Source organism: Pistacia vera, unplaced genomic scaffold (genome assembly GCF_008641045.1).
Source record: "Pistacia vera cultivar Batoury unplaced genomic scaffold, PisVer_v2 Contig1106, whole genome shotgun sequence".
NCBI classification, from domain to species: Eukaryota; Viridiplantae; Streptophyta; class Magnoliopsida; order Sapindales; family Anacardiaceae; genus Pistacia; species Pistacia vera.
In genome coordinates this window covers 207,077-224,372 of record NW_022195145.1, presented here as the reverse complement: position 1 = coordinate 224,372, position 17,296 = coordinate 207,077, and the positions used below count along the sequence as shown (strand labels likewise).

The 17,296-nt window shown below is 35.2% G+C and overlaps 3 protein-coding genes across 4 annotated transcripts; 2 read left to right on the top strand and 1 right to left on the bottom strand.

Moving 5' to 3' along the window:
- Positions 1–6,835: 6,835 nt before the first annotated feature.
- LOC116140171 (zinc finger protein zfs1-like) lies at positions 6,836–7,775 on the bottom strand. The gene is made up of 3 exons (XM_031425807.1): positions 7,431–7,775; positions 7,282–7,344; positions 6,836–7,192 (listed from the first exon to the last, which is right to left on the bottom strand). Exons 1-3 carry the CDS (start codon positions 7,773–7,775, stop codon positions 6,836–6,838), a joined length of 765 nt encoding a protein of 254 aa, XP_031281667.1.
- Positions 7,776–9,533: 1,758 nt separating this feature from the next.
- LOC116140191 (prohibitin-1, mitochondrial) lies at positions 9,534–13,421 on the top strand. The gene is made up of 6 exons (XM_031425823.1): positions 9,534–9,634; positions 10,789–10,969; positions 11,179–11,295; positions 12,200–12,370; positions 12,469–12,681; positions 12,995–13,421. The coding sequence occupies exons 2-6, from the start codon at positions 10,793–10,795 to the stop codon at positions 13,184–13,186; spliced, it is 870 nt and encodes a 289-aa protein (XP_031281683.1). The 5' UTR covers positions 9,534–9,634; positions 10,789–10,792; the 3' UTR covers positions 13,187–13,421.
- Positions 13,422–15,822: 2,401 nt separating this feature from the next.
- LOC116140200 (glutaredoxin-C9-like) lies at positions 15,823–16,489 on the top strand. 2 transcript variants are annotated; one of them, XM_031425837.1, is made up of 2 exons: positions 15,823–15,965; positions 16,005–16,489. In XM_031425837.1, exons 1-2 carry the CDS (start codon positions 15,893–15,895, stop codon positions 16,352–16,354), a joined length of 423 nt encoding a protein of 140 aa, XP_031281697.1. In that variant the 5' UTR covers positions 15,823–15,892; the 3' UTR covers positions 16,355–16,489. The 2 variants fall into 2 exon arrangements, with proteins under 2 accessions (XP_031281697.1, XP_031281689.1); XM_031425829.1 differs by having other exon boundaries at positions 15,823–16,489.
- The last annotated feature ends 807 nt before the right edge of the window (positions 16,490–17,296 follow it).

Below are 17,296 nucleotides of genomic sequence, written 5' to 3'. Positions count from 1 at the left end.
CTGAAAATTCTCCGCAAGGTGCGGTCCTCCAAAGATGATCCTTACGAAGTAGAGACCCTTACAACCATGGTGTTTCTTCCCCTGTTCCTCTTGATCCTTCTCCTGAACGGGAGTAGGACCATCAACATACTCCTTGAAGTGCCTTTGCTTGATGCGGTCTTCAATTGCATGCTTGAAAGCCCAACACTCATCGGTGTGGTGCCTATTATCTCGATGATAACGACAATATTTCTTGTTGTTTCTTGTCGAAGGGGGATTGCTCATGGGCGCTGGCTAACCTCTTCTAACTTGTCCAGAATAGCAGATACTAAAGCGTTCAAAGAAGTATACTGATTATTGTCGTGATCGGGACAAAGAACTTGGGCATAGGATTTCTTGGGCTCAAACCACTGCTTCTTTCCCTTTCGATGATCGTTATTAGCCCACCTGTGATCATCTCTTCTACTACCTTCCCCTTGGTTAGGAGCACTGGTCGAAAGACCGGGGTCATAGTGATTGAGAGCAGCCACGAAATTCTCTATTCAAAGGTACTTCTCCGTAAGGTCATAGAAGCGGGTGAGGGAAATGTCATCCTCGAATTGCAGCTTCTTCCACAGGTCAATCTGCGGGCGAATTCCTGCAATAATGAGAGTCCGAACAGATTCTTCAGGTGTGTTAGCCACCTTGTGCAGCTCCTTGTGAAACCTGTCAATGTAGGATTAGAGGGATTCATTCTTTTCCTGCCGTATGTTGCTCAAAAAGCTCAACGGCATTGAGAAATTCCTGTTCGCTTGGAAGTGTCTCAAGAATAACGAGCTCATCTACTACCACAAGTTAATAGATCCTGGCGGAAGCGATCTAAACCAGTGCTTGGCATGGGCAGTCAGGGTCATTGCCAAACAGCGACATTTGGCCAAGTTGGAAACTTGGTAAAGCTCCATGAGGTCGTTAAACTCATAGAGGTGATCCTGTGGATCAGACTTCCTATCGAATGCCTGCATATCAAGCATTCCAAACCTCGACAGGAGAGGAGCAACTAACACTACCAGAGAAAAGGGAGACGCCTCAGCGACCTGCCCACGCTCATTTTGGTGAGCTCTAAGTTGATCTAGAGCTCACTGTAACTCCTCAGTCTGAGGCAACGCAGCTACCTGAGGATCACTTTCCACAACATAGGTTCAACCTCACGATTACGGTTGAGGAAAGACTGCAGATCGGACTCTTCCTCACCTCGGCTGGAGGCTCTGATATATCTTGACACACGTTGACTGAAGCGATGTGAAGGCAATGAAATGTTTGGGGAGTTAGCCTGACCTCCACGGTGGTCAGAACAGACCCGCGGTTGCTGGGGGTTTCCCTCCCTTGCACTCTTGTGGGGGTGCCCATGCGATGTGGCGTGGGACGGTTCATGATGTGACATGTCGCCAAGCCACAGGTATTCTACCTGTTTTGTGACCGATATTTGCTGGTCCCTTGGAGCCCTTCGACTTATTATCTGGCACCTACTTTCCTTTGCCTTTTCGTGCACTACATGGGCCTTTGCTCGTTTCCGCGCTTTAACATGACCTACAGGCATTTTTGCTGATGGCACCGCCTTGTCGGACTCGGGTGGTACGACCTAATCCAAACGGTCTAACCTTCGGTTAATCGTTTGGAGAGCATTATTGAACCTCTCTAGGTAATCCATCACAGCAAGGTCGAGCTGTGAGCTCGTTGGAATGTTCCTCATGGTACTATGCTGAATCGGGGGCACTTCGGGAGAAGTGTCATCCTATACTCGGGGGACCTCCTCGTTGCTGGGGCTATCTTGCTCAGGTTCGAAACCACAGGCCATTTGCTAGCGAAGAGACTCGATTGATCAGAGATTCCTGATGAAGAGCGGATACTAAATCAGGCCGTCCTTCTAGCGCCAAACTGTTTGAAAGAACAACATGCATGAAGAGTGGTGGAAATGAAGATTGAAAGCATGAAATGTTGGATTAAAAAAAAATGTTTTCAAACAAAGCTTGGAAAAAGCATTATACCTACTCCTTTGCTTTGGGTTGATGAAGACAAGACTCAAAATGATGAGATCTCCACACTTTAACACTACCTTGAGTGAGTTAGAGAATGGTCGTGGCTTAGACAGAGAGATTTTAGTTTGCTTTGAGTGAACAAAGTGAATAATAAACTAAAATGCAACCATTTGCATTTATATATACTTGGGCAATTTTTGCAATTAGTTGTTTTTCATTTGCATGCCCCAATAAAATCTTATTTCAAAAGGAGCCCACGAATTTATTATTTTACCCTTTGAATAATCAAAATTATTCAAGGGCCCATGTAAACTAAACTAGTTTACAGTAACAACCCATAAATTTACCCTTTTACCCTTTAACTATTAAAATGTTATTTTCGTTCATCTCATTAATCTTAACGCTTTAAGATATAATAATTAAATATAATTAATTATTGCTTAACCATTTTAACCCTTAAAATGTCACAAACAATTTTCTATGTAACTATTACCATAAAAATCTCGTCATCACCCTCGGAAGGTGCTAGCCCTCTTCAGATAATCATTTTTCTCTCTCATCCTTGTCTAACTTCTCAAGGCTATTGGTGTGACCATGTAGGTCCACCGTGGATTAGCCGTGAGCCGGTTTTGGATGAATTCGGAAACCTGTCCGGAGGCTCAAAGACTATGGTAAACATCTAGCAATGTGCCATAGTCCCTAAACCACGATGAAGAAATACTTCATTGAACCCATTTTAGATCATATGTACCATGCAGGTAAAGTCCCTCCATTGATATATCCTGATCGAGCACGGATTCATGGAACGTCAAAATCCTAAACTCAATCTTCTATCGAATCGTCGATCAATATGTCCGGAACTCATCATCACAAACTTGCTTTTGTATGACTAATAATAGACTCTGGCCAGAGATTCTAATTTCTGACATTTATCGACGTTCGACCAGGAACTCGAATCCGGATGGAGTCAGCAGTACTCCTAATCCTATATTTATGAGTCAATGGATCACTTCTTGACCATCGTTCGTTTTCGCATATGAACAACGCATGACCAAATAGGCTTTATCATACGTAACATGACTAGTGTCGTACTTATACACCATATGAACCATACGCATCCGTATCGGATCGAACCACAATGTCTCAGGTCAAAGGACTACATCATGCACTGATATAACCAAACGATAAATCATTGACTACATGCTTTTCCAAGTGATTTGTCGTTATTCGATCACGTTCGAAAAACATTTCACCAACCGCTAATCCATACCAATGCCCCAGTGACATGACTATCATCGTCATCCATACTTATATCAACTCATGATATCTTTCGAAAGCATCCAATATGCCTACTATGCAATATAGTTGCCCAAATTATATTGCTTCCGTAGGGAACCCTTTTCGATAATTCATTTACCGATTAAATGAATCATCTGGACAATTCATATACGTACTTTATTTTAAATGCATGGCTAAATAAATTAAGCAATTTATATATATGAATTGAAGAACTCTTTCTTCTATTATTTATTATATATAGATACAAGACAAAATGCTCTGAAACCGACAACATGAATGGTTTCTAGGGCATACACTAATATACACTAACACTGTTGATGCTTGATTTTGACACCAACTATTCACACGTGCAAAGTGCTAAGCGGACTTAAAAATTACATGTGAATTGGAAAATGAAACAAATAAAAGGGAGACTATTTTTAAAGTGGTTTGGATGCTCAAAGCAAATCCTACGTCCACTGTCTTTTTATTTATGAAAGAGTACAATTAGGTCGCATGTAGCGATCAAAGAGAACATAAATACAGAGAGGGAGAGAGAGAGTGTTTTTCTATCAGAATTAGAATCCCCAAAAATGAGAGGGGAGCACTCTATTTATAGTAAGAGGTTTCTAGGTAATGATTATAGGTCTGCCAGTGGACATGTGCCGTACAGTTCCTACCTTGCTTCCCATTGGTTGGTTGCACGGAGGATATCCTTAAATTGCGCAGGGCTTGGGCAAGTGGGTGACTCCCAGCGACTCACTCGCTAAGCATTTACCTGCCAAGCTGATGACAGCTTTACCCCTTTTGTCATTGGACGATGTGGCAGCGCCTAGATAACACAACGCCTTCCCGAATTCTGATTGGTCCTCGCTGACATAAGTCTGCGTCAACCTTGATTTTTTAAGCATAACAGTCTTATATGATTGACAAGAGAATCAAACACTTTTCAGACTCTTGATAGTATTTGATAATGTTCATTGTTAACGATTAAATGAAAATAAAATAAAGGTCAAACCTCGGACGCTTGACAATATCAATATCAGATTCATCAGAAAAATACCCTCATTCTCAAGCCACTCTTCCAGCACACCGACTTAATCTCTATAATCTAATCTATTTGAAATCATCTTTGACTGGCCGAATCGAAAGCAAATCGCAACTCAGTAGGGTACTCGTCGTAGATCTCGATTAGAAGCCCAAAACCCAAAACCTATTCAACTCTAAATCAAAACTGAGATATGGACAATTACCAAATCGAAAAAAAAAAAAAAAAACAGGTTTTATAATGTTTTGTGGTTTTTAATTTTTAATTTTTCTGTATTTGATTGTTACTGTTCTAGGGCAAGATTCATAGAGCAAGTCTGAAATAGTAATTTTGTAAAATCTTGGGTTTTATCCGATTTTAAAAATGCAAAAATGTATAAAATATTGTTTAAGAGAATATGATATTTTTTTATCAAATAAATGGGTTAAAACTTGTGCTAATGAAGTGATTTTTATCCTCCATGCTCCATTGCTAAATACATATCTCTTATATTTAAAAAATATATATTTCTTTAAACCACATTTAATACCAAAAATAGTCTCGTTTAATTAGGTTTAATTAGGGTTTTTGTTTACTCTCCTTTATCCCAATTTCAAACTTAATTACGGTTTTGTATACACAACTTTTCTCCAATTTCAAACTTGATCAAAGTTTCTGTAATTTCTTATTTAGGGATTTTAATTATACCGCTTTTTCTCAATTTTAAATTTGAAAGTTTTTTTATTTATTTATTTATTTATTTTTTTTGAAACTTCGGATTTAGATTCGTCTCATTATGCATGGAATTACTTTCTAGATAGTTTTAGTAATATATTTTCATCAAACAAAGAAATATTTAAAATAAAAACAAAAGGTTTCAATGATTTAAAAGACTTAGGATTATGGTTTATGTAAAAATTAATGGTTAAAAAGTAACACAAAAGTAGAAAATAGAGTATGAGTACTGTATTTATAAATTATTATATCATTTCTAATCATTTTCATTAAGGTTAAGTTAAAAAAAAAAATTAAGTGAGGGATACTCATCAATTTGATTGGGATTAGAAATTACTTTCATTAAAAGCCAAAATACCGTATTTGAATCTCTCAAATGGGTTTAATTCATAGAATCTATAAAATTAAGCTAACATGTTTGTTTATAACTTTTTTTGGGCTTATAAGCAGGGTTTATAAGGCAAAAAAATAAGTTAGGCGAACCAACTTTTTTTTTTTTTTTTGGTTTATAAAGACTTTACTTATTAACTACTTTAACCAAGTATATTACCACATTACTCTTATTTAATTCATTATATTTGTTCATTAGTTTATTTTGTATAAAGAATCTATAATGATTCATATAAATTTTTAATAAAATATTTGTCTATAAAGTATTTGTTTATTTAATTCTAAAATTAAATTAAATTGTAATATAATCGAAATATATTTCGATAATATTATAGTAAAAAAATGAGTTACTATAATTTATTATTTGATAAAATAATATAGTACTATTTTTAGTCATTTTAATAATAAAATGTATTTATAAGCTACATTTTACCAAACACATCAACTACTTATCAGTCACTTAATTATTTTAATCAAACACGTAACCGTTTAAATTTCAAATGCTTATGAGCTTAAATTATCTTATAAGTACTAACTGCTTATAAACTAATTTTCATAAGTTCGGCCAAACAGACTTTAAGTGCTTTGGCTTAAATAAACTCCCTTGTTACCCCATGCTACACCAAAATTTCTCTTGAATTAAGTTTTATTCGCTATTTTCTCTTTGATTAAATGTCAATCGCATTTCTCAATAGTACAACATAAATCCTACATTAATCATAAATAAAGAGGAAAAAAATTACTAAGATACATTAAATTCCTCAAGCTTTTGCCGCAACAGTTTATTCAGCATATCATATAAAAGATCTCAGTGCTCCTAGTTTTTAACCTTTTCAGAAAGTACTTTGACTCTATTGTCACCAAGTTTCTTAAATTCTGCATTGGTGAAATTGTACTAGCAAAAAGGATCTGTTATTATTATTATTATTATTATTATTATTTTAAATATATTTAGATGAAGTTGAATCAAGAACTTCATATGAGAGTCGAAGCCCTAAAAGGGGAATTGAAAAAAAAAATTGATAGGAGATGAAAACGGTTTTCCTTGGGAGATAATTCGCTCACCAAATTTTATCAATTTGCAATTTCTTCCACAATTAGCTAAAAGAATGAAATCTGCCTATATTAGGACAATACTAGGTGGCCGAGTACCTACAGCTACCACATTCAAGCAAATCATGGGCAACAGTCATACTAATTTTACAATTCATAAATCCTTCCACTGACAAACAGAGGCAATTCGTTCAAGTTCACTCCTAATTGCAAGAATTATTATTCTGAAAAGTCAAGACTGGAAATCCAAGTTCAAATACACATTGTTTCCATTTTCAAGTTTAATAGCAACTCTCTTCATCAGAATAAACCAAACCAAAATCAAACTTCGTATCATTCTGGCACAATATGGGAGTGTTTAGTCAGGGCAAATATCAGCGAACACTGCCAACCTCTTCCTAGCAGAAGGACAATATAGAACACTATCAATATATGCATCAATCTTTTCCCTCGACAGATTATCCGAACGGGAAGGCAACGATGCAACCTCAATGCCATCGTCAAGGGGCGACCAGTTCTCTTTGGTGGTGCTTGAGCTAGGATTCTGACTGCCTTCTCCAAGCTTCAAAGTAATGGGATTTATGGAGGTCTTGGTGGTGGTGGTCTTTTCAGGCACCATGGTAGCTGCAATCCGAGTCTTGATGACCGGATGAACGAAACGACACTTGGCGCCGTACACGCATGATCCTGTAATGTATGCCTTGCAAATCTGTGCCTACCCAAAAACAGAAAGAAACAAAATCATTCCACCATGGATTGGATAACATCAAGTATCAGAATTCAGAAATTTCATCACCGCTTTACCTCAGATTTATTCTTGATACTGGAGAAACGAGTTGGACGGAGCTCATATTTTCCATGAGCAAACTACCAATAATGAAACAATTCCATTGATAAATTACCAAAATGATTAAAATTATTTCATTGAGGATATTTTCAAATTTGTACATTACCTGACACTTAATACCAAAGCGACACTTCCCAAGATCTTCCCAAGACCTGCATAACTCCGTCTTGTAGAAATCAGCACTGTTACTTCCAGAAGATGGTGAATTTACCGTAATGCCATCCATCACCAACACATCATCTTCATCAAAAACTCCTGACAGAGGACTGTTACTGTTACTGTTACCGCAAAGAGGAGAGAATGGATCCACTGAAGAACGCGAACGTGAACCGGAGCTGCAACTGGAAGCTGAGTTGGAGCCTAAAAATTTCATCATCAATGGCGATACGCCACCGTTTTGACTGTTCAGTTTTACAATTTTTGAACTCTTATTGTTGTAAAGCGACTCCATCAGTTTATGCATTCAACTCCACTCTCCCGCCTAAATTTCAAAACTCATTCAACTTCACAAACCTCTCCAACCGTGAAAATTAATCAAAATAATTCAAACTTCGAAAATTAGGTATAATTAACCTAGAAAATAACAGACAACTCGGAATTCAACCAATACAAATTACGATTGAAATTTTTTATGATTAAAAATCGAAAAAAAAAAAAAATCTGTAGGATAAAACAGATTTCATTTCCGATGAATTAGAATGAAAGAGAATCCAATTCAACATACCAAAATTTACGATTGAAATCTGTTATAATTGAAATCACAAAAAAAAAAAAAAAAAAAAAAAATTCAACGAAATTTCGGATGAATTAATATCGAAATATGAAACATAAATTTTTGAATATGAAATACCTAAAAGTTGGTGAGAGCGTATGATCGACGATGTTTCTAACGATTTTGAAATGAAATTTTAGTTTTGCCAGTTAAGACATGGTGGCTCTGAATCTCGAGCGGCTTTTAATTGAAGACGGACAGAGTCGGAGAGCGCTTTAAGCTTTAAACTCTTTGAATTTATATACTGGCAATTAAGAGGGAGAGAGAGCACGCGCCAATTCCCAAAGGGCTGCGTTGTGTTCTTGTTGGCTATGCAATCCAATCAATCCAATGAAATAATTTACTTTGTTATTTAAATTCAAAATTCAATCATATTTTATTCAAGTCAAAATATTTAGTAATAATTTTTCTCAATAAAAGTTTATAAATTACCGAAAACACCCTCACTTACCCAAGCCACTATCATCCGCCAGTAGCCATCGTCGCCACCGCTATTGGGCACCAGCACCGTAATTACACACGACCGGTTATATCTGACTGGTCGTATGCCGATTTATCAATTTCTGATTGGATCTACGATCAAAGATCTAACCGTTGACGATAGATTTGACCGTCATGGCCAGATTTGTGACAGTCATTTGGTCGTCGTCAACGACCAAATATTTGGTCGTAGATCTGGTCGGAAAAGGTCAGATCACTATCAACACATGATCGGTCAAATCCAGTCGGTTGTGCATCATTCCAACGACTTCCAACCACCGTTCGACCGTGGTAGAGTCCGAATGCTGGCAATAGTTGGGTGGGTGGAGGTGTTTTTATTAATTTATAAATTTTTATTGTAAAGGTGTTTAATTAAATTAACAAATGTAAGGAGTTAAAAAAAATCTAAATATTTTCAGAAAATATTTTTCAATACACATTTTAATAATCTTATCTTATTCCATTAAATAGTATTATATTATAGAATGCTATTCTAAAAAGTAAAACAAACTCACATTTTCATTAATTTCTTTCGGGAAATTTCTTTAAACCCCACAGATTTCAGGTAAGTTTCGAAAATGAGACCTTAGCCCCCATTCCGTCAGTGTATGTTAATGAAGATCTGCTAAACTTCAAAAAGACAATATTACCCTTCTACCGAAAATAAATGATACAAATATTACCCCCCATTTTTCAAGCTTAATTAAATTTCCTCAAAACTTAATCAAATTTTTTTTCACCTCACAAACTTTTCAAATTTATTGTTTAACCCAACAATTTAAAAATCCAATTAGATGTTACGTTAAATATTGAACGTTATTGTGTATTTTTTCTAATTTGTTTTTATTTTTAATTTTTTTCTCTTAAGTTTATCAAATCTTGGTAGGCACGTCATTCAACTAAAATGACTGGGCCTTTGGAGCCCATTAAATACCCACCAACTTCGTCCCTTCAAAAATCTAACCCTAAAGCCCTTAACCGTCCTGTCTCTCTATCATTTTAAACCCTTCCGCCTTTGCTCACAAATTCCATAAACCCTAAACCTCTCAATCTCTAAGGTAACTCAACTCTACCCTTTTTGTCTTCACATAATGTTTGTACATGTGTATATAAGTTTTCTCATTGTTTGATCTTCTCGATCATGTTCATTTCTGTTTGGTAGCTTAGAAAATTTTCAGTGAGTGAAGACGTTAACAATTTGGGTATAAATTTTGCTTTAACTTGATTTTAATTTTGCAGTGGATTTTTTTTTTTTTGTCCTTTTGATCAATTAGTAGGATCTATACACTCTTTCTTTTCCTCCAAGTTTTTTCAGCAACCGAATGAGAGTCTTATTTTCTAATTTTCTGGCGGTTAATCCACTGGAAATGAAGTTACGGATGTTTAGTTGAATTGACTGTTTGGTGTGTGATTAGGGATTAGTTGATTTATACTATACAAGTTTTAGGTCTTGATAACTGTTGGCATTTTTCTAGTTATTTTTTGAATAATTCTTATTTTTTATATAAAATGTCGGAAATTGAATATCTGTCTGTAAGTATTTCTTTGGAGTAAATTTGAGTGTGTCTACATATGTATGAATAGTTGAAACATTTTGACAGACTCCTTAAATATTTTTTAAGTACTTGTTAGTTTTGAACCTAAATGTTAAAAGTTAATTTTTTTGAAATCTGTTTGGTGATATAGAAGTGGCAATTTCTAATATACTTAAATGTATGTCAGTTGTGGATCCTTGTTGAGTGGCTACAATTTGCAACTCTACTTGCTCATTTCGCTTTGTGTAGGGTTCCTGCTTAATGGTCTTTTGAAATTCCTTTAGTTCCTAGACTTACATAGATTCTTTGCTTGTGGCATATTGTTTATGTATGTTGTTTTTTTTTTTTTTTTTTTGTCTTTTTAAGCTAGGAGTTTCTTTAAGGTGCATTTTTTCCGATGGCATTTTTCCTCTATCATAAGTCTTGTCTTCAATTCATAAACATGCATGCTGATCCATGATGATCCTTTTCTGACTTTCTTCAGCTCCCTATTTTTAAGTTGTCTCTCCACTCTCCTACATTTGGCTTGGATTGTATATACATATGATATGCTTGGGCATTATTTGCTTGATATTTGATAATGGAGACATGGTTGATTACTTTTACTTTACAGTTTGAGTTCTTTTGCAATATATATTACCATGTACAAATTTAACATTCTTTGCTTTAACCTTTAGGAAGATGAATTTCAACAATGTCAAAGTCCCCAAGGTCCCAGGTGGTGGTGCAATATCTGCCTTAATTAAGGTGGGAGTTATTGGTGGGCTTGGCTTGTATGCTGCTGCAAACAGTCTCTACAATGTTGAGGGAGGGCATCGAGCCATTATGTTCAACCGCTTAGTTGGTGTCAAAGACAAGGTCAGCAATACCTACTAATTTGTTATACTTTTTCTTTATTTAGAGCACATCCATGTTTTCTTTTGTTTTATCATTGTATAGTGTTTAGAAATTTTTGCATACCTGATCTCAGCCCCCTTAAGAATGAACAAATTATTTTAACCAAATTCTTTCCCTGTAATTTCTGCATTGTAAAATATGCAATTATAGTGTACTTGTTGTGCAAGCAGGTTTATCCTGAGGGGACACATTTTATGATTCCATGGTTTGAGAGGCCTGTCATATATGATGTCCGTGCACGACCTCATCTAGTGGAGAGTACTTCTGGTAGCCGTGATCTTCAGATGGTAAATGCTTTACTTCTTGGAAGTTGCTTCATTCTGTTCTTTGGCTGATAAGATATTCTCAGTTGATAAGATATGTGTAGAAGATGTACGTGAAGCTGTCCTGCACATAATAATGAAACTCATCTAAAATTGTTGTTCTTTTATTCTATTCTTGATAATACCCTCGTGGAACATGCTTGTATGTTATAAGTACTGTGAAGTTTTCTATCATAAATATTTTTATTCTAAACAATTTTGACAATGACAAAATGATCATGGAACGCTATTGTAAGAATGATTAAATGGAGTAGGGATTGCTTAGACTTTACTCATATCACTCTATTTTGGGATATTACTTATTGGAGGCCTCTTGTTTGGAGGTAGCTTTCTTATTCCTCTGCCCCTTCTAATGCACTTAAAAGAGTTACATTAAAGCTTTTATCCTGAAGCATTTTATACTTAGTTCTACAGTAATCATTTCATCTTTTGGATTTGCTGCTAGCAGCTAGTATGTTTTGGTGGTATTATTTGCCTTGTAAGTACTAAAAATCTTCTTGATATATGGTAACCCTCCCTATTAGTTAGAACTTGGCATTAAGCCCTAATGTAATTAGGTCTTTAAATACTGCACAATACCAAAATTCTATTTCTTCCTCCCTCTTGCAATTATATATATGAGCTGTGCTGCACCTATTGGTAGATTTATAATTGGACCAGTTATTGCCTATGGATAGATTTTTTCTTGACATGGGCTGCAATAATTGATCATGATCAATATTTATTTCTGTGTTTGGGTGATGATTGTTATTTCTGCTATAGGGAGTGGGATTCCTTCTTATTAGGTCATCTTATTGTTATAGCTTTGCTATTTCTCTGTGTTACTTTTATCATTTATTTAAATTTTTACCTAAATAATGCTGTGCAGGTGAAGATTGGGCTTCGAGTACTCACCCGTCCTGTGGCAGACCAGTTGCCTACAGTTTATCGAACTCTTGGTGAGAATTATAATGAGAGGGTCCTTCCATCCATTATTCATGAAACTTTGAAAGCTGTGGTTGCACAGTACAATGCCAGCCAGCTCATCACTCAGCGAGAGGTGAGCAGCCAAGCCTATTCTTTTATACTTTTTGTTGGCAGTACATGTTCAGGTTTTCTGTGTGTTCAATAAATGATTGAATATAATATCTTTTTTAGGCTGTTAGTAGGGAAATTCGGAAGATTTTGACAGAGAGGGCCGCAAATTTTAATATTGCACTGGATGATGTCTCCATTACCAGCCTTACTTTTGGGAAGGAATTTACTGCTGCAATTGAGGCTAAACAGGTGGCTGCACAGGAAGCTGAGAGAGCTAAATTTATTGTGGAAAAAGCTGAGCAGGACAAGAGGAGTGCTATCATAAGAGCGCAGGTGAGACAGTGGAACTCCCAATTTCAAATTTGTTCACCATTTTAGATGTTAGGGCAATTACTAGTAGTATTCACCCCTGAAACAGTTTTTTAGAAGATTAAATAGACCTAGATGATAGTTTTCAATTTTTTTTTTTTTAATAGTGAACTAGAAAATATTCAACAGGTTTGTTCTTGTCTATTTTTGCTTCATTTTTTAATTTTTTCCATAAGTATTTGTTTAAACTTTTTTTGTCATAACTTATAATTTTTTAAGAAATTTTTTTTTTCTTGGTTGCATCTATGATCGATAAACCTTTTTCATTGGTTGCCAGGGAGAAGCCACTAGTGCTCAACTCATTGGTCAAGCCATTGCAAGTAATCCAGCATTTATCACATTAAGAAAGATTGAAGCTGCAAGAGAAATTGCTCATACGATATCGAATTCAAACAACAAGGTCTTCTTGAATTCAGATGATCTTTTGCTGAACCTTCAGGACATGAAGTTGGAGAGTGCAAAGAAATAGGCGTTACCAGTACTTACTCTTTAGCCTTTAGTTTTGCTTTTTCATAATTGTTCAATTGTCGGAATATACTATCCTCAATAACTGAGCAGTGCAAAAGGTAAAAATGGTTATTTGTTATTTAAAGGATGGTTTTGCATCAGAGTTTATTTGGCTCAAGAACAACCGCTAATGGAGAAAAGTTGTTTGAACTGTTACATTGAGAAGTAAAAGATGTTGGATATGTAATTGCACAACATATTTTGTCATTCTGTTTGTTGCCTTGATAGTTTTGCAGGAACTTGGTTGGTTGTTGATTAGTTTGGGTGAACACTGGAGCAAAAACCATTCAAATTTTTAGTCTGTAAATGTGTATGTGCTCTCGTAATCTCTGAATAGAGAAATGTTATTTAAAGTTTAAACAACCGATCAACGCATTTATTCTTAGACAATTGATTTCTATTTTTTATGTTTTGAAATAAATAAATGTTAAAAATCAATTGGCATTCCGTGTGAAAACATAGGTTGGTAGCCAAGTTTCAAACTAAGCGGCATTTGATTGACCATCAAAGTTTCTTATAAAAGCTTCATTTGGCTTCTAGAAGTAGAACTAGAAGCAAGGATTTCGAGGATTCAAATTCATTTGAATAATGTAGTTATCAAAGTACTATTCGGGTCCATCTCAATGTCGAAAATTTTACTTTATACACTAACCACGTAGTTGCTTTGCGGAAAGCAAAGCAAAATTCTTGGTGTTTGAATGAAATAGTCGTATTTTATACCAACATAACTCTTAACAATTGAAATATTCATAGACTTTTTCAGCAACTGCAAGCTGGCTCCACCCTAAACCAAACTATCACTTCAATGGTAACTTGCAAGTCACAACCAAAGCATATATGACTGCCTGAATTATAATATTTGACTCACGAATTCAACAGATTTTGCCTACTTGTTTCCATGGTAAATTATTGTGAGATATTGTTGAAACCTGTATGAAGTTTCTGAAGGCTCAGTTTTTCATTCCACGTCTCAAATATTGTCGGTACCTTGTGTATATACTAATATTAGTAGCTTTCTTTGACTTTATGGTTTTATCGCCTTCCCCAACATTATTTTTTACCTATTTATTTACTACATAATATTATATCCCTTTAAACTTTGTTTATCTCAACCAAAAACTTTAAAAGACGTTTTATTTACTTCCCATGCATGGTAGTTATTAATATTTTCTCAATTCTCTTATTAAATCATTCATGATCAAATTTAAATAAATATGTTTGTATTAAATAAACAATTTAAAATCTGATATCCAGAAATAATTTGTAAAATATGAATATGAATTTGAAATTTCAATTTTTTATTTATTTATTAGGATGTTCGAGATAATTTACGTAGATAAGAGTTCTAATAACCATCTTTATTAGTGTATGTAAAGATGAAACTCGAGAACTCATGAATGCGCGGTGGAATGAAACTGGGCACAAAAAAAAAATATAGAGAAAAGGGACCAGGCATCTTGACATTAGTGAGTTATGGATTTTAACAATTGATGGTGGATATGACGTATGAAAAATGAATTATATAAAGAATTGAGGTCATCAGCTTGGACTTGTTCATCTTCTTTCTTACACTTACATTACCTATTCTCTATATTTTCAAACTATTCATTTATCAGTCCCATAGGTCATGTGTATTGACGTGTTGCCCACTTTTTTTATTTAGATCCACTGAATCATTCTACCAAGCTGATCAAGTTATTTTTAATCATGTTCTCTAACTAATAATTTATATCAATTATGGTATAAAAATCATGTTAAACCTTTAAAAAGAATAATTAATTTTAATTTATAGACTTGTAAATGGTGTTAGTTAAATGTATTTATTGAAACGGTGGACCGGGAAAGAAAAACGAGGTGGACTAGGGTTAGGGTTAGGGTTGGGCAACATATGACGCCATAACCTTGCCACCAGCTGACGTGGTGGATAGCGACATGTTCGTTCTCAACTTGAAGGAATTAATTATTGGTGCCACGTGGAGGTTGACGTTATCTACACACCCTTGAATATGATGATGCATTGCACCGATTTGAACAGCGGGTTTGCTGAGGAGAGGACCGTCCCAGAGCGGCATTTTTTTGTCTTCCATTGTTGGGGAAGAGTTGGGCCAAAAAGGATGTGAGATTGAAGTTAGCATAATGTTAATTAAGTAATGGGAAAAGTCATATCATATGGTGGAATAGTTATAGATAATATCATTTTAACTACTAACCTTACCCAACACATGGTTGTTGTTATCGCTATTAATTTTTTTTTTTTCTGATAAATGTCACAACACCTTAATGGGGTAAACAACTTAGAAAGTTCCCACCGGTTATAAAAATATTAATCGGTGAAATTGACTCCTTACGTTAAGGATTATAATGGGGTTAACTTAATTTAAAAATGTTTAATGTGATATTGTTGTTGATTTCTTACAAGTGAGCTTGTTGCATAATCACACACGTGGAGACTCCAATAGGAATGACACCACTTAAACGTCACCCCTAACCAATCCAAACGCGTAAACTAAACGCCTAACTGCCGTTGACGCCTGACCCTTTCAAATTTCAAGTCACCTTCCTTCTCACCCCCTTTTATATTTCCCCACTTCCACAACCATAACATTCACACAAACACAAACACAAACCTCTTTCTTTGTGTTTCTCTCTCTCTTTCCAAATTGCCACCATGCAACAGGCCATTCCTTTCAAGTCATGGCAGCCGCTTTACAACACTACCAACACAACCTTAAACTTATCGTCTTCTCTTCTTACCCACCAAAACGATCCCGCCGCACTGGCTACAAAACTCATCAAAGGATCGAACAATTATCACATGGGCAAGATGGTTTCGGAAAATGCTGTAATTGTGTTCGCTAGACGCGGCTGCTGCATGAGCCATGTTGTGAAGCGTTTGCTTTTGGGTCTCGGTGTTAATCCTGCTGTTTATGAAGTTGATGAAGAAGATGATGTTGGTGTTTTAGCTGAACTGGGTTTGATCAATAAAGGCAATGGAATTGATCAAAAGGTTCAGTTTCCGGCTGTGTTTATTGGAGGGAAATTGTTTGGGGGATTGGATAGGATCATGGCTACTCATATTAGTGGAGAATTAATTCCTGTGCTCAAAGAAGCTAAGGCCTTGTGGCTCTAACTCTTATTAGAGGCTTCTTTTTTTACCCCCTTCAATTTCTTTTTGTAGGTTATGCTAATCCAGTTCTAGATATGTTACATAAAATGTTTATTATTCTTTTGAGTTCAGAAATGGGAATATAATTTTTTTGTTTTCCTTTTTTGTTGATCAGATTGAACTCTGATCAATTTTTATTAACAGAAAAATAAGTTTTACATATATGTATGTGCTACGCATGTTAGTTAATCAAATTAACTTTGTTTTAATTTTCATATTCTAACAATGAAAGATAGAGGAGGAAGTTTTTTTTCTTCTTCTTATTCTTGGACTTTTTGTCTATTTTGACTCTCGCAATGCGTATATCTGTTTCCAGTTAAATTCCGATAAATTTTTTGTTCACTTGTGTATAAAAAAGAAAAAGAAAATGCAGTTTGCAATTGCATCACATGGAGGTCTCTGTCCTGTATGACAACCCACCTAACCTATTTGATAAAGTTAGCACGTCACATGCTCCTCAATTTCTTATTAATTTCAGTATTATTGGGCAAAACAAAAATTTTAAGGACCCTTTTCCAATTCTTATATATGTCTATATTTGAGATAGGGCAGATGATTTTGAGTGTTAAATTTTGTCACCATTAAAATTTAAAATCACTGCTGTATAGCCAGCTGGCTGTAGCTAATCTTTGTAATAGTCTTCGCAGAAACTGAAGGGCCAAATATAAACTTTGTCTGTATTCAATCATGTATATATTTCCATTATCAAGTCAGATTTTGCCACTATGAAGCATATATATATGAATGAGCCCATTGGAAGATCCAATCAACGACACAAGGATTCAGAATTTTTCTAAAAGTGAAAGCTGTGAATGTGAATTAATAGTGTGTTGTCGGTTCATGAACCTATAAAATATATCATGGATGACGAAACCAATGTGAAGATTTAGAAAGATGTGGCAGCCA

Coding starts and splice junctions, on each gene's coding strand:
- LOC116140171 (XM_031425807.1), bottom strand. CDS start 7,775: ATGGAGTCGCTTTACAACAATAAGAGTTCAAAAATTGTAAAACTGAAC. Junction 7,345..7,430: donor GCTTTGGTATTAAGTGTCAG/GTAATGTACAAA, acceptor CATTATTGGTAG/TTTGCTCATGGAAAATATGA. Junction 7,193..7,281: donor GTATCAAGAATAAATCTGAG/GTAAAGCGGTGA, acceptor GTTTTTGGGTAG/GCACAGATTTGCAAGGCATA.
- LOC116140191 (XM_031425823.1), top strand. CDS start 10,793: ATGAATTTCAACAATGTCAAAGTCCCCAAGGTCCCAGGTGGTGGTGCA. Junction 10,970..11,178: donor TAGTTGGTGTCAAAGACAAG/GTCAGCAATACC, acceptor TTGTGCAAGCAG/GTTTATCCTGAGGGGACACA. Junction 12,682..12,994: donor GTGCTATCATAAGAGCGCAG/GTGAGACAGTGG, acceptor ATTGGTTGCCAG/GGAGAAGCCACTAGTGCTCA.
- LOC116140200 (XM_031425829.1), top strand. CDS start 15,893: ATGCAACAGGCCATTCCTTTCAAGTCATGGCAGCCGCTTTACAACACT.